This window comes from Mastomys coucha, unplaced genomic scaffold (assembly GCF_008632895.1).
Source record: "Mastomys coucha isolate ucsf_1 unplaced genomic scaffold, UCSF_Mcou_1 pScaffold14, whole genome shotgun sequence".
Taxonomy (NCBI): Eukaryota; Metazoa; Chordata; class Mammalia; order Rodentia; family Muridae; genus Mastomys; species Mastomys coucha.
Genome location: NW_022196896.1, coordinates 94,129,628 through 94,146,103, shown reverse-complemented (window position 1 = coordinate 94,146,103; position 16,476 = coordinate 94,129,628). Strand labels below are relative to the sequence as shown.

General features: G+C 37.1%; 1 protein-coding gene across 4 annotated transcripts in view; it reads left to right on the top strand.

Annotated features, from left to right (window-relative positions):
- Erbb4 (erb-b2 receptor tyrosine kinase 4) overlaps window positions 1-14,842 on the top strand; it is a 1,021,671-nt gene extending 1,006,829 nt beyond the window's left edge. For 2 of the 4 annotated variants that reach the window (XM_031367817.1, XM_031367818.1), the window contains exons 26-28: window positions 2,940-2,987; window positions 4,327-4,624; window positions 6,531-14,842. In XM_031367817.1, the coding sequence (XP_031223677.1) occupies window positions 2,940-2,987; window positions 4,327-4,624; window positions 6,531-6,976 (792 nt within the window). In that variant the 3' untranslated portion in view covers window positions 6,977-14,842. The remainder of the gene's footprint in view (window positions 1-2,939; window positions 2,988-4,326; window positions 4,625-6,530) is intronic. The other 2 variants (XM_031367819.1, XM_031367820.1) reach the window with 1 other exon arrangement.
- Window positions 14,843-16,476: the final 1,634 nt, after the last annotated feature.

The window sequence follows — 16,476 nt, the reverse complement described above, 5'->3', positions numbered from 1 at the left end:
GTAATTTAAATATATTTAAACAACAATTATATCACATTTCCAGCCCAGCTAATTGGCCTCACAGATGTTCCCTTGGAGCTGCATCGCCCTTCCACGGGGAAAATGAATGAGGTGCTTTTTTATCATGGAAACCAGATAAAAAGGCAAACTGAAAGAAAAATGGAAACAGAAACATAAAAAGCAGCCAGTAACCCTAAAAACAATGAACATTAAGTGTTTGGTGTAGAATTTGTTTCCATTTTAAATGCTGAAAAAAGGAGAAGGAAAAAAAAAAAAAGCATGAAGACACGCTATTACTGTGGTGCTGTTTGGCAGTGTGTCCAGAGAGGGAGCTGGCAGGTTGCTCGTGGGGAGACTTGTAAAAGCAGGGACAGGAGATGCATTCGATGGAACAGAGCCTCACTTCTCTCAGAGCAGGCTAAGTGCAAAAACCCAGTTATTTACAATACACCACCTTCACAACTAAAGGCATTCTGTTCCAGAAAATGAAGATAGATAATGGACTGTTTCCTGACTAAGAATGGTTTGTGAGTTAGTTCTTTGATCATTCATCTTTCAAGTTCAAAAAGAAAAAAAAAATACAAAATGCACAATCAACTCTAGCTTCAGCAGTGATACAAATTGAGCATTAGCCAGAACAGGCATATTTGCCAAGTAAGAGGTCGAAGGAACACAAGTAATTACTAGTATTTTTGAACACTTTCTCTTCCTTCTCGTGGGAATTCACTCCAGCAGCATGATTCTTTAGTGTTTGTTTGTTTCTAATTCCATAATCTCAGGCAATATCTGATAGAGCTGTATAAATCCCCCCCAAAAATTCATGTGTCCATATCTCTTCTAGTATGTGGTAGTATTTCCAACATCTGCCACAGTGACCAGTGGTTTTTATCATGAATATTTAATAAATATTTGTTAAATACCAATCAGAGATTGATGATAAGTCTGGGGTTTGAAATGTTATAACACTGATACGGACAGGTCTAATATTTTATTTTGTGAAACTCCTCAATTTTACAAATCACTGAACTGTATAATGTATTCCTTTCTCAAATATTATGAACAAATAGAATTGATTTCCTGTCTTTATAAAGGACAGCAAGATCTGCCCATACTTATGATGGTTAGAGAACAGATAAGCATTAAAAAGTCATCTTTAATGGACTTCTTTGACATGAGAGTACTTGACTTCAGGATCCTTATTAGCTGACATATGCTTACATGTTATATATAGTCGACATTTATATAATAGTGCAGAATATAATTTGTCATTCTGAAGAATAAAATAGTGGCCAAGGATAAAGAAGGGAGTGTGAGATATTTTACAACTGAATATGTATGATTAGACCTGGAGCCTAAAATGTCTAACAGGACAAAATCATTTATGTATAGTATAGTAACAAGTCCTGTACATTGAATGTTAAATATAGCTATAAAGATAACATAAATGCCCATACATTGCTGAATGAACATGGAACATATGGTATATATATATATACATATTAAATCATATGTATATATGGTATATATATATATATATATAATCAGATACTACTTGAGGAGATAAATAAGTGAGAACTTGTCACTTGCAAAAACATTAATGGATGTAGTGAGTATATCCTAAGTGAAATAAAGCAGACACACTCACAGCCTCACTCACTCCTATGTATGATTAGAGAAGGAAATAACTCTTTATTCTCTGTGCTTTTTGAACTATAGGGTGAAATGCATTGTAAATTAATTATAAGACTTGTTCTTTGTTCAGTCTGGCAAGCAGCATTGGTTAAGTGAAATTGTATTATTCAATTGCTATTGATTTACATTAAATAATTATCATTCATAGAAGCAATCTCCTAAGATTGCTTTATGAATCTATATTGTAGGAATATTGATGTGAGATGTTTCATATAAATTGCATAGGTAGCTGGAAGGCATTTTTAGTCATCTCTATTGGGTTAGGATCAGATATAGAGAGATGGACCAGAAAGGCAGCTTCATTTATTATGCTTAGTACCAGAAAAGCAGAGAAATTCTCCCAGAGAAGGCAGTTCTCAGTTAGTGTGTTTAATAATGAGTGAATATATATGAGTATATTTCCATATTAAGAAGCAGACATCTCTTTCTCTAAGAAACACCGTCTTCAACAGTTTGTTGTATTTTGCCTCCACTTTTATATAGCCTGAAGCATAGAGTATTAAAGTATAAAAATATAGATTTTTTTAAAGCCAAAACCTTGTTATAAGTCTGCCTACATAAAAGGAATAGAATGTATATTTCCAGTCAAGAATGTTTTTAAATTTTCTTCTGTTTCTTACTTTATAAAAAATAAGGTGGAAAATAAAATGCTGTGTGGTTTGTTTCTAAGGAGAGACTGAGTGGCCTTCATTGAAATGGTGAAAATAAATGTGACTTGATAAAAGAAATTTTCAGACAAATTGGAATCTTCCTTCTATCTCCTTCTAATCTCTCCCTCCCCTTTTTTGTTTCTTGTAAGAACACAAACTCTTGATGATCTTAATAGCAGGGAGCTGTTTTGGTCTTTTGATATGTGAAAAACAAACTATTCTTTATTTTAAAACATAGTTTCATTATTCCTGGCTAACCCTCCCCCACCCCCAGTCTTCTAGGATTAGTCTGAAAAAAAAAAAAGATGATTTCAATGTCAGACTTATTTTTTTTCAATCATTAAAAAAATTTACTTTTTTCAATATGATTTTCTTTGTCTCCGGGTAAAAAACAAATTTGTTTTTTAAATTTGCTTGCCTGTAGTGAGAATGAACGCAGTTTGACTATTTAGGAAAAAAAAAAAATCACTGTTGTGCACTTTCCCCTTTGGCTCATGCAAATCGTTATCTTTTCTTTCTCTTTTCTTTTTTTTTTTTTAATTTTTCATCCATGTTGCCTCTTATTATATCCATCATTCCATTTTTCTTTTCTATTAGAGTGAAATTGGACACAGCCCTCCTCCTGCCTACACCCCTATGTCAGGAGTAAGTATTTCACAATCGACCTTCATCTTTTAGGAGTTTTGGTCTTCTCTCTTAACCACATTTCTTCTCTTGTCTTCCCATAATTTCCTCATTTTGCCTTTGCCAACAGTGAGTCAAGACCTGGCTGTAGACCGTGTAGCTGCCTATGTAGATGTCTGTATCTAGTGTGATCACAGCAGCTAGGATACCACTCATTAACACGTGCTTTCAATAAGTATTGGAAGAGTTCACACACTTCCTGTATTATGTTTCTGGATTATGTTATCTTCAGTCTCATGACTCCAGGTCATGTGCTGCAAAGTCTAAGTCCCAATGACTGTCTTTTTGGTAGGGACTGGACACTCAAAGTCGTAGTAGTCTCAGACCAGAGGGTAGCATTGGGGTAGTGTCGTTCACAGCGCTTCACTGTACTTCTGCAATTAAGACCACTGGTTGGAACATTTTACTTTGAGTTTTTAATAACAAAATTAGGCAACTGTAGAAGGAGAACACACAATCTTTTGTATTAGATCATACTCTAGTTACTTGGTGATTCTATTAAAGTGTCAAATTATTTCTCCATGATTTTGATCTAGTAAGGAAAAGAAGTTAGGACACAAAGAGCTGGAAATAGGGATGCCAGCAGCACTGGGAAGTTGCAGACATGAGCTCCTTAGGGCTTGCTGACCAACCAGTCTAGGCAAATAGATAAGCTCCAGGCACACTGTCTCAAGAATTAAGGTAGAGCTGGGCAGTGGTGGCATACGCCTTTAATCCCAGCACTTGGGAGGCAGAGGCAGGAGGATTTCTGAGTTCGAGGCCAGCCTGGTCTACAGAGTAAGTTCCAGGACAGCCAGGGCAGAGAAACCCTATCTCGAAAAACAAAAAAAACAAAAAAACAAAACAAAAAAAAAGGAAAAATAATAATTAAGATAGAAGGCTATAAATCCATGGTTTGCAACCTATGGGGTCACGATCTTTTGAGAGCACATATCAGGTAGCAAATTTACAGCTAAAAAGTAGCAAGGAAAATAATTTTATGGTTGGGGGGTCATCACAACATGAGAAACTGTACTAAGGTTGAGAACCACTGCTATGAAAGAAGAAAGCCAACATTGACCTCTGACCTCCATATGCCTGTATAACTACACTCACACATACATGCATAGAAAAAAATATTACAATTTCAAATGTTTCTCGTATTTACCTCAACTTCATCAACCCTTAGGGAAAAAAATTAATTACTAAATTTGCAAGGCGATGTGTTTGGTGTCTTTTTGGCTAATAACATTCAGGTTTCTTTTATGATTTTTTTTTTCTACCAGCTGATTCTCCCAATGTGTTTCTACTATTTTAACAGAATCAGTTTGTGTACCAGGATGGGGGCTTTGCAACACAACAAGGAATGCCCATGCCCTACAGAGCCACAACCAGCACCATTCCAGAGGCTCCGGTCGCTCAGGGTGCAACGGCTGAGATGTGTGATGACTCCTGCTGTAATGGTACCCTACGAAAGCCAGTGGCACCTCATGTCCAAGAGGACAGTAGCACTCAGAGGTATAGTGCTGATCCCACAGTGTTTGCCCCAGAACGGAACCCTCGAGGAGAACTGGATGAAGAAGGCTACATGACTCCTATGCACGACAAGCCCAAACAAGGTACAAGCTGAATGTTCAGAAGTGATTGTGTTCAATGATCACTACCATCAAGCAAGCTTCAGGCAGCAGGAATGGTGACATGTGAGATCTATAATAGAAAAGGCCCAGGCTACGACAACTATAGAATACTTTCCTGAATCAGTGGCATCTTATGTGCCTAAGTACGTCTTTAAATAGTGCTAATCCCGGGGCTTCAGCTGAACAAGAAATTGGATTTTTAACAAAATCCTCAAGTGATGTATGAGACAAAGAAGCCTGAGAAATGGCAACCTTACCCCATCTTTATTGTACTAGTTGAATGAGCTATAATATTATAGGGCCTCAGAACCATTGCTATGTTGAAGTTATCATGGAGGTTGGAAAGACAGGTGTTACTGGCAAAGGACCAAAGCTTTAGATGCCAACAATAAAAGACTTGATTGATTTAAAACATGCAATTTCACTCATTTCGCTTAGGGTTAGGGGTGAGAATCATTGTAGACTGCTTTCTTAGCACACAAGAGAACTTAGATTTAGACCCTAGTATTAAAAAAAAAGAAAAAACAAGTTTATCACAGGAAATTGGGATTTTTGTGTGTGTGTGTGATGCTTTAAAAATAAAATTTGATTCTATATGTACTTACACATACCACAATCTTGAAGATAGTTTGTTAGTTTGTGAATTAATAAACATAGAAAGTTTAAACGCCCAGGTTAAATAACATTTCAGTTTTAAAATCAAACAAAATTCCTCTTTCCTTCTAAGCTATCAGTATCACAAATGGAGAAGAGGAATAATTGTTATTAAAAGTAGAGGTCATGATGATGTCTGTCAGCATCATTAGAAGCCATATGTTAAGGCTATGTTAGGGCTGGAGAGATGGCTCAGAGGGTGAGAGCACTGGCTGTTCTTCCAGAGGTCCTGAGTTCCAATTCCTAGCAACCACATAGTGGCTCACCACCATCTATAATGAGATCTGGTGCCCTCTTCTGACATGCAGATATATATACAGAACACTGTGTATATAATAAATAAATAAATCTTTTTAAAAAGACTGCAAAATCCTAGGATATCATCTTTATGTGACTTTGTTCACCCTACAAAACACAAGCTACTGATCCCTGCATGACCTAACATTGAATAATGAGGGTTTTGATGAATACAGCCCAGAATAGATGGTAAATAAATACACAGAGATAGATAGACATAGATGTTAGATTAAATAGATGATAGACAGAAAGACAGACAGACAGATATATATAGATACATGTATATATACATATATATCTATATATATAGAGAGAGGGAGAGAATAGAATAAATGAAAATTTCTGAATAAAGAGTGTTTTGGAAAAAAATTTAGTTTTTATAGGTATGTGTGCTTATGTCTGTGTGTTAGTGTGTGTGTCTGTATGTTTATGTCACATGTGTGCTGGTAATCATGGAGGCCACAAGAGGGCGCAAGAACCCCTGGAGCTAGAGCTACAGGTAGTTGTCAATGGCCTAGTATGGATCCTGGGAACCAAACTTGGGCCCTTTGTAAAATCCGCAAGCATTTAACCACTTTTTCCAGTCCCATAATGGGTATTCAATCCTAACAGCCCCAATAAAAGGAAGCATTTGGGTGCATTTAGAAGAGAAGAACATTTTAAAAGATAGGGATTCTGCTCTTTGGCCTTGTCCTGCCTTATTTTGTTAACTTTTCTGTCTCGCTGTTTTCTTTCGTGGGAGCCTACCTATTTTTCTGCATGCCTATACAATCTTCAGGTTTTTGTTTTGTTTTGTTTTGTTTTGTTTGAGAAGTTATGAAAACAAATTCCGTGGCTCTCTTGTTCTAAAGAAACTAACCATTGCTTTTTAACTTTAGTCTGATTAATGATTTTCCGAAAGTAGATTTCTGAAAGTAGTATCTTTGTATTGTTTCAGAATATCTGAATCCTGTGGAAGAGAACCCTTTTGTGTCCCGGAGGAAGAATGGAGACCTTCAAGCTTTAGATAACCCGGAGTATCACAGCGCTTCTAGCGGCCCACCCAAGGCGGAGGATGAATACGTGAATGAGCCCCTTTACCTCAACACCTTCGCCAACGCCTTGGGGAATGCAGAGTACATGAAAAACAGCGTACTGTCTGTGCCAGAGAAAGCCAAGAAAGCATTTGACAACCCCGACTACTGGAACCACAGCCTGCCACCCCGAAGCACCCTTCAGCACCCAGACTACCTGCAGGAATACAGCACAAAATATTTTTATAAACAGAATGGACGGATCCGCCCTATTGTGGCAGAGAATCCGGAGTACCTCTCGGAGTTCTCACTGAAGCCAGGCACTATGCTGCCCCCTCCGCCCTACAGACACCGGAATACTGTGGTGTGAGCTCAGCTAGAGTGTTAGGTGGAGAAACACACACCCACTCCATTTCCCTCCCCGCCTCCTCTTTCTCTGGCGGTCTTCCTTCTTCTCCCAAGGCCAGTAGTTTTGACACTTCCGAGTGGAAGCCGTAGAGACGCAATGATAGTTCTGTGCTTACCTAACTTGAATATTAGAAGGAAAGACTGAAAGAGAAAGACGGGGGACACACACTGTTTCTTCATTTCTTCATATAGGTTGGTTAACAGAGTGTCTGTCAGAGCTAGAGAAGGTCTAGGAAGTATAAGGCAATGCTGCCTGCTGTCAAAGAGCCCCATCTTTCTTCTCTTTGCACACACTCTCTCCCTCCTTCTCCCACCCCTGCCCCCACCTCCCTTTAATCTATCAATGCTGGTGATCGAAAGCCCAGACTCTGTTCCTATCTGTAGCCATAGTCGTGTGCATATGCAGCATCCCTGAACTCATACTGTGGCTTCCATTAGAACAAAAGGATAAGCATTTGGATGTCATTTGATAGTAACTGAGACTGAGAGGCCAATTTCTTTCTCCAATAGTTTCTTTCTTGGCAAGTAAGAATGGCCAACCCAGCTTTTGTAATTTTTAAATCTCCATTATAGTTATAACTAGTAATTATGCTTGGAAGGCATCTCTCCTTTTTTTTTTTTTTTTTCAATTTTGGTTTGCTTTGGCCTATTCTATATGAGTTGCTCCCTTATTTTGGCTGCAGTTTCTAGTTGAAAAGATATTTACATAAAAGCTTCTTGACAGAGTTCAAATGAAAAAAATATTATATGATGCGGAGATTGTTATTTTAAATCATTCGGTCCTTAAAATTAGAGGAGAAAGCCAAGATACTAGTAAAAATAACATCAAATCTAGATCTCACGTTTCACACTTCTGAGTTTTGTCTTCCCTTTCGATTCATCCTTTTCCACTTTATTCTCCCCCAAAATGATTGTCAGTGGCAGGCAGTGGGAATCTTAAGAGTAGAAGGGATGCTAAGAAACAGTTCTGTGTGGTTCGCAAAACTACTGATAATTTCAGGGGTGGTCCCATGGGGATCTAGGCAGTGGAAGAAACACTGGATTGGGTACGTCTCCGTGGAAGGTACTCAGAAATGTAGTTTGCACTTAAGCTATAATTTTATTTGTTGTTTTTCTGAACTCCACTTTGGATTTTTGAATGAAGCAATATGGAAGCAACCAGCAGATTAACTAAGTTAAGTACTTTTTTTTTTTAAAGGATCTAAGATAAAGACAGACTGTGGAAATACCAAACCAAGCCAATTAGGACTTTGGAACAGTACCCAGGGATTGTGGTGAGAGGGCCAGCACATTAACTTCATGTGATGTGACATTTGCTGTGTAAGGAAGTATGTTAAATTTGTACTCTCTGTGTGAAGGAATGCAAGTTAAGGACTGGCTTGAATTCTATGGAGTTTCTAGAATGAGATTCTGTTTATATGGATTAGAAGGTGACAACTCTTCACACCTAAGTTTCTATATTTAAAAGTAAACCATCAACATTTGAAGCCTATGAATAGGTCCACACTTGAGTTAAACATTGTAAATAAACATGAAAATCCTTCTCATGCAATTATTTTATTGCCCAATGTATTAATCTTTTAATAATTTATGTAACAACTCTCTCTTCATATACTAAGATACTATGTCCAGGTTGTAGATCCCTCTGCTAGGTTTAATTTTGAAAGAATACCTGTAGTGTTAAGATTAGTGATGAGGACAATGACAATTGAATCTCTGGGAAATAAGGAAAATTCATACATCTCTTTTTTCTATAAAATTCTCCTCTGAGTCATTTAGGTTTTTAAACATTTCTTTCTACTGTTAAAGTTTTGAGAGAACATTAGATTCACTAGCCAAAAAAATAATCAATTAAATTAAAATCTTCTTGGTAAAACAGAGTACTTAAGGGAGAAAATTTTTCAAGGAAGTTTATGTCTCTACCTATTTTGAAAACGTAAACCCATGCATCCAAATCTAGATTTATTCAATTGATATTTAAAGTCTACTGAATGTATGTGGTGGGGAGTGTCCAGGTAAATGAAACCATCCCTGACTTCAAATTTTAACAGTCTGGATTTATTTGCTGTGACATTCTTATTTCTCCATGAGTCCAAAAAATCAGATTGCATTAGCTATTTTGTGAATGGCTTCCTAGAACTTTTTGTAGAAGTTCTGAGAAGTCATCGGTTTGTATTTTAAACATCCTTCAATCTATTGAAGATGACAAATATAATCAGTTCTGTGTTCTTACCCAGACACAAACTGAACCACGTGAACATGGCATCGCTGGTAAACTGACATGTCTGGAGTGTTTACAGCAAACCAGGTCAAACTCCTGGGAAGGGTTGGGTTTGCTCTCTTCTTCGACAAAGAAAAGGGAAGCTAACTGAAAGTGAGAGGTGGAGACAGCAGAGGGTCTGGGAGATGCTTTCTAGAGAAGTTTAGCCATGAATTTACCAGACACAGAATGATCCAGGGGCCACAGCCTTAAAGCCCAAAACTCCTCAACCCAATTCAGAGGCATCCACCAACACTAGGGACCTTATACAAGTATCCATTTCTTATGAAGAGTTAAAGTAAGCCTTCATTAGTAAATGTATCTATACCTAACCATTCCTGTCGGCACCTTTGGAATGCTATAAGGACATTTTTGTTTTCATTTATAATATTTGTGTGGCTTCTAGTGGGATAAAGAAAGCAGAATTATTTTATTAGTAAAAGAAAGGATATAATCTCTTAGCTGTTAATGAAGTGTAACTGTAGTCCATGAGGGTTGCCTTTTTCTTCCCTAAAAGCACAGGATTAGCACTTCCACCCATCTTCCCCTAGAGATAGATGCGGGTGTAACTGAGAATGACCCCAGGTGCCATTTTCATCATTCCTTTTTATGACTTTTTAATATATACTCGATTACAGTAGTTCCGGTATTTCATGTTTATTTAGATTTGACTATCTAGGCCCTAAATTCTAGGGGAGAGGGTAAAATTACTCAACAGTGTTATTAAAGGGACAGCAAGCAGGAATCAGGGAAGATGTACATTCATTTGCTCAAGAGAATAACTTGTTTAACCCAGTAAAATAAAATTCTAAGACACTAATTAAGGCCTACAGATTGCTGCGGAATATCAGGTCCCAGAACTGAACAGCATCAGTCAAACTAGGCAGAATCTATTTGTAAAACTGAGTAAAATTAATGTGAAAATTGAGCTCACTGTGTTGTTTTTTTTTTTTAAACCATCAAATTGTAGCGAGCAAACTTATCTTGGGAAATCCTATTTTCAGGCCTGAAAATAATTTTTTCAGTGGAATACCCACTTAAAAGAAGCTGTTCTTGACCAGATGAGTAAAAGATGTCCCCTAAGTCAGGGCAAGTCCAGAGCCTCCAAACTGCTGCTACTCAACTTAGGTTGGTAACAAAGCTAGTCCCTGTTTTCTGAATTACATTAGCAGCACCGGTTAGGAGATGGTTCACTCTCTCTAGAACCGCTCTTGAAACACGTTGAAAACAATGCAAACTTCAAACTGAGAAAAATGAAAAACGGAAGATGCAAGTCTTACTAAGTAAGAGTCTGGTTTTCATAGGTCAGGAAGAATGACTGATAGGCTCTCTCTTGAAAGAAGAAATGGGGGACTTTTAAGTGCAGCACACTCCTGTGTTTACCTCTGGAGAATGTCAATATTGTCAATGGTGGAGAAAAGTTAGTAGAGGGATACGAGGCTTCATGGATAGATGAAGTTAGTGGGATAATTAGTATACTTGCTGAAGTGTGGAAACTAGAAAGAGTATACAAAAGTGGTTTTGCCTATGCCTGACACAGAAGCTAATAAATAAAAGATTCTCTTAAACAGACTTAATCTGTATTCAAAAACTGGAATTCGTTGTCCACCTGTAATTGCTGATTATTTAGCTAGTACAGGTAGTTCATAAGGTAATAAAAATGGTGACCACGAAAGCATGTGGACAACTGGACACAAGCAGGACAATGCTATAAGACATAGAATTAGCTAGGTTATCAGATGTTAAATGCTTTCAATAGTAATAAGCAAATCAAAGTAGAAAACTAGCCATACATCATAAAATAACAAAGTAGAATTCAGGCTCTGAAAATGTAGGATGGATTTTGCATAGTAAATAAAAACGTTTCCCATTTGAAATGGTTCTTGGTTGGAGTTAGCAGGTGGTAGGGATGATGAGGTTTCTATTGTAAAACCTTGCTTTAAAACATTAGAGTTGATTTTTCTCCTGTTCTCTTCTTATTCCCTCATTATATTTTCATTTATCAAGTATAAAGAGATGCTATATTGGGGGATTCTGGCTTACAGACATCACATTAAAAAGTTTAACAGGCAAATAAACTGCAGGAGAATTTAAGAGATCTTTAAAATGAATAACAGAAATAAAAAAGGGTCCATTGCCTTTTGCACTTGCAAAAAAAAAAATAATAAGTATTTAACCCAGTAATTTAGAAAGCAAGCAAAATATTTAATTTGTGAAGTGTTCTTTCTTTTCCTACCATCTTGCTGATATAACCAATATAGAGCCCATTACCACCTTTTTTTTTTTTGATAAGTAGATGCTAAAGTAAGAATTTTAAACTATGCTATTGCTGTTCTTTTTGGACTCTAGGGTTTTTTATTAACTGTTTATTAGTTACGGCACAAATAGGAAATCAATTGCAGAGCTATGAGCAGTTGAAAAGCCAGACAAACCAATTTCTACTGCATGTATCATGGGCAGAGAAGCCGGTTGTGTTTCTGAAGATCAGGGTTGTCCTCATTGGACACACAGAGGCAGGCTGTCATGTGACCAAATGACATATGAAGATGAGTGTGAATCAGACATAATTTTAGAAGATCTTTGACAGTTGAGGTCTTCTTCTTGTTGACAATAAGATGAGGCTGGCATTTACAATTTCTGGATTGACACTTTTTTCTCTTCTAATCCCAGAGATGCTTTTGAAGGTGTTCTCTCTGCTCTTCCGAACATGAGGATGAGGGCATTGTATCAGACCAGGTGCCCTTGTGTTTGCATATATAAAACCTTCAAACACCAGAGCCTACTTTGTTCCCTCATGAAGTGAAACTCTATAAAATGGCAAGAATTTCAGACTCTCTCTGTTCAAGTCCCACTCATTTAGTCAGGTGACAAAAGTGTATAATGTGTCTCACCTCACTTTTGGCCAAGAAATCGAGCACAGGAAAATGCTTCTAGAATCACAGGCTGTAAAGATTATACAAGTCCCAATTTCAAGGGAACATTCCCCTGCCTCCCCTGGAAAGAAATTCCTTGAAAGTCAATTTGGCAGGTAAGTGATCACCTTGCCACAAGTAGACATTTTATTTCCCTCTGAACTTAAGAGGAAAATGGAATCTTTGCTTTCCCATGCCCAACTCTCACAAAGCCTTTCCCATGGTTTTTTCTATCACACATTCAAAGTGGCTTTCCTGGGCTCTCGCTTTCTTAAGCCATAGTGGATCTCTGAAGAACTACACCCTCCTTTGAAACACTGATTTAGCCTTTGCCTTCAAATGCATGATTTTTATTTTCCATTAAAATATCCAACCACTCTAGAAGGCTTTTAAATTGCTTCTCAAACGAAAGACGATGCAAAAAAAAATTATGTAGGGTATTAAAATTATTTTCTCATGACAATTGATTCTATCACTGTGGGCTTCTCTGTAGGATTTTAAGATTAGTTAGCTCTGTAATGGATCTCAAGACTCACATTGTATGTACATACACTTCTAGATCTTACATTAATCTTTCCATGAAAACTATATATGTGTATATATAGTTTTTATGTATATATATAAAACTAAGTTATTGCTCCCAACTAACTTATTTACTTTGATGACCTTATTTTATCCCTGATATAAATATTTTACAGCTGCTAGAATTTGTGGGTTTTTTTTCCAAATGAAGAATTTTATTATCATGAAGGTAGAGGCAATTCACCTGTGAAAACTTCCTGTGACTTTTGTTGGAGCATCCATCTATCTAACAAATTTATAATAAGCGCCGTTTCACTGTAATGAAAGTCCATGTTGACTGACACAACTCTATCTACTCTCTCTCTCTCTACTTTAGGAGGAAATCTTTCTTTTAATATTTTAGTGTGTTTTCCCCATGCCACTAAAAGTATTTATATTTGTATAGATATTCTAGTTCAAGAAAATAAGCTTTTGCATCTGTAGGCAATAGCTCAACTTGTCCAAGCCACTTTGTCTTTACTGCTATTTTTATTCCTGATATGTTGATGTTTTCCCCAGGCCTGTTGCCCTTTTGAAGAAAAGCAAACCACACTCCCTCTCTATTGACAGAAACCTGATGTTCATGGATCATTTCCAGTGTTTTTCAGTTAACGGAGGGGTTGTGTCATTTTCCTTACTGTGAGAGTCATCTCCCTGTATAGTTCTGGATCTCTCAGGGGCTGGGAGTGGGGAGTGAGGGAAGAGCTACAGTAGCACTCCAAGAACCCTTATGGAATAACTCCGGTAATCAGCTATGAAAGTTATTTTCTAACTGTAGATATATGTAACTCGTTCTTTTCAAGTAAGGTACTTTGAAATATGTAGCATAAACTGGTACTGCTGTTAAAATGGGTCGACTATTAAACTGAGCAGCTGTGCAAGGGGCAGCTAACTTTGAATGCACACCTTCCTGGCTGGCCTGTGGACATCTCATCAAGTGTGAGCACCAAGGCCTCCATTGCTACACACCAAGAGTGTGTCTCCACATGTTCTGGCTGCTTGATCATCTCTCGCTGAGTATCATTAGAACAAGATCAAATGTAAATGAGTTTTAATGTGCAAGCTCATTCAGGGCACACACACGAAACTAGGTCACATTAAATTTTTCAAAAATTCATCTCATGCACGCATCACAGTAGTTGACTAAGATCAGTTTGGGTGATAAAGGGAGACAATTTGCAGAAAAGGCAGCATTGTGTTTGTTTCCTTACTTTCTTGACGTATAAACAGAAAACAAGCCCTCGTTCCTCTGAAGAATCATCAAAAGACGGGGCTGTAAAAAAAAAAAAAAATGACTTGCTGGTAAGCCATCTGTGTTTCATTTAAAGTCCCAGCATTCAAAGTTAGCTGCCTTTTTTGAAACAAACAAACAAAAAATACTACTGTATGTTTGAAAATGTGAATAGTATTTTTATAGCTTGTTAAAGACATGGCTAGCTGCATTTGTAAATAAGGATAATGTTGCTTTGATTTTCTTTGATGAACACCTTTCTTTGGAACATAATTGTCTTTAGGGTTGATTTGTATATAAGTAATTGGCTTGTGATTGTTTCTCTTTTGGTTGGAAGTTACCATTTTGACATTACCTGTGATTCTGTGTTCAGCACTATTGTGATGTGTCCAACCTCTGCACTCGCTTACACAATAGGATATGCCAATTGTGTGTGGTGAAATGTTATTTTCAATTTTTTTTTCTATTTTATCTATGAAGGATTATGCACTTAACACATACTAACTTTTTTAATGTTAGGTATATTTTTAGTATAATTTCCCAATTTTTTCTTCTCCTCCAATCCTTCAGCTTCTTTTCCCTCCTTCCCCTACTTTCTGTTGTTATTGAGGATGAGGGAGAAAATGTATTTTAAATGGATGTAATTAGGCTTTTTGAGGTAGTTCTCAAGGATCCTCTTTTGACTCTTGGGAAAGAATTGTGCGTGCACAAGGCAAGTATAGAATGCGAGCTGCTTTGCCTCATTCCGTACTGATCATCCCAGCTGAACAATTTGAAAACTGTTCTGCCTTTTTGTTACATGAATCTGTCAGAAATATATTTTTAATTTAATATAAATGAAATTCAATAAAATATGAAACAAATGTTCCTTCTGTGCTCGAACTTTTTTAATAAGAAAAGATATCAGTTGGGGAAAAGAAAGGTTTGTTCTGCACGTAATACTCTGAAGATGTGAAAATGGCTTTATTTTGATTCGTGCCTAGAAACCTCATTGACGATTCTTCGGCAGCCTTGAGTTGGCTGGACTGTGATCCACTCCATATGCTATCACTATCCAAGCATATGCCTATTGACTCATTGGCACAGCCTGTGCTTAATTAACTAGGGTTGATTTATTTCACTGGGGATAAAAGAAGTATAAAATATTTTGTGGGTGGAATTCAAGTACCATTTTGTTTCTTTCTATCTTCATTGCAGTCTGTGGTGATAGTTTTTTGTTAAAACAGGAGATGCAGATGGCAACACCATGCTTGCAGGAGGAGGGGGAGGAGTACAGAGAATGAGGCCTTCCATTGGCAAATAGGGAGTTAAGCCCATGGAACTCTGGGAAAGTGATTTCAGGTACTCATAATTCTTGGTTTTATCTTTTCTATTCAAGATTTAATATTACTCCTTCTGGCCCATAGAGTATAGAAATGTTACAGTTCCAATAATTTCTTACTAGAAATCTATTATTCTGGCCGGGCAGTGGTGGCACATGCCTTTAATCCCAGCACTTGGGAGGCAGAGGTGGGCGGATTTCTGAGTTTGAGGCCAGCCTGGTCTACAGAGTGAGTTCCAGGACAGCCAGGGCTACACAGAGAAACCCTGTCTCGGAAAAAACAAAACAAAACAAAACAAAAAAACAAACAGAAATCTATTATTCTTCAAACTACCCTGATTATTTGATTATATATGATCTGGACTAAATCAAGGAACAACAACAAAACTGTTTTAACACAATATATTACAGAAAGTTCACTTGAACATACTCAGTTAGAGCCCTTTAAATATTCTTTTAATAGCTGCTTGCTCTGTTTGAATGGTCATGAGTACACCATGGCATTCACCCTTGGATGTTTTGACCTTTTCATCTGAATCAATCACTGTCAATTAACCATATTCAGGGTAAAATATGTCAGGACACCATGCATTTATACAACAGATAGACGGAAAAAAGAGGAAACAACTTCTTCCTTATGCTTTACAATATATTTGAAATTTCCAATGCTAGTTTATAACACCTCTAGTATTTATCAAGTTATTAAGCATTTTAGAATATGTGACTTTATTCTGTATATTTTGGCTTACCATATTCTTTTGAGAGAAATATTACTGAGATAGTCCTGGACATCCATAGAAGGAAAATAGAACAAAAAGGAAAAAAAAAGCCTAAAGTCATGCAAATAGTACTTCTATGTGCTACTGTGGGAGTTGGGTTTCCTGTCTGAAGTATCTTCCTTCCCTCTGATGGTTAGCCAGTTCTTTCATCTCTCACACAACCATGTGTACCTGATAAATAAAAGCTTCACTCTAGTGGGAGCCTGATTGATGGTCATGCACTGACTCCAGCTACCCACGATCTTCGCTATTCATTAGCGCCTTAACAACTGATCTTCAAACTCAACTAAGTGTTTTACGTCCTGAAAATACTTGGGATCATCTTACTTATAATGGAGAATTAGATTCCCTTCATTCAAGAAATATATCCCATGCAGTTCTATGCAAAAAGCTCCCGA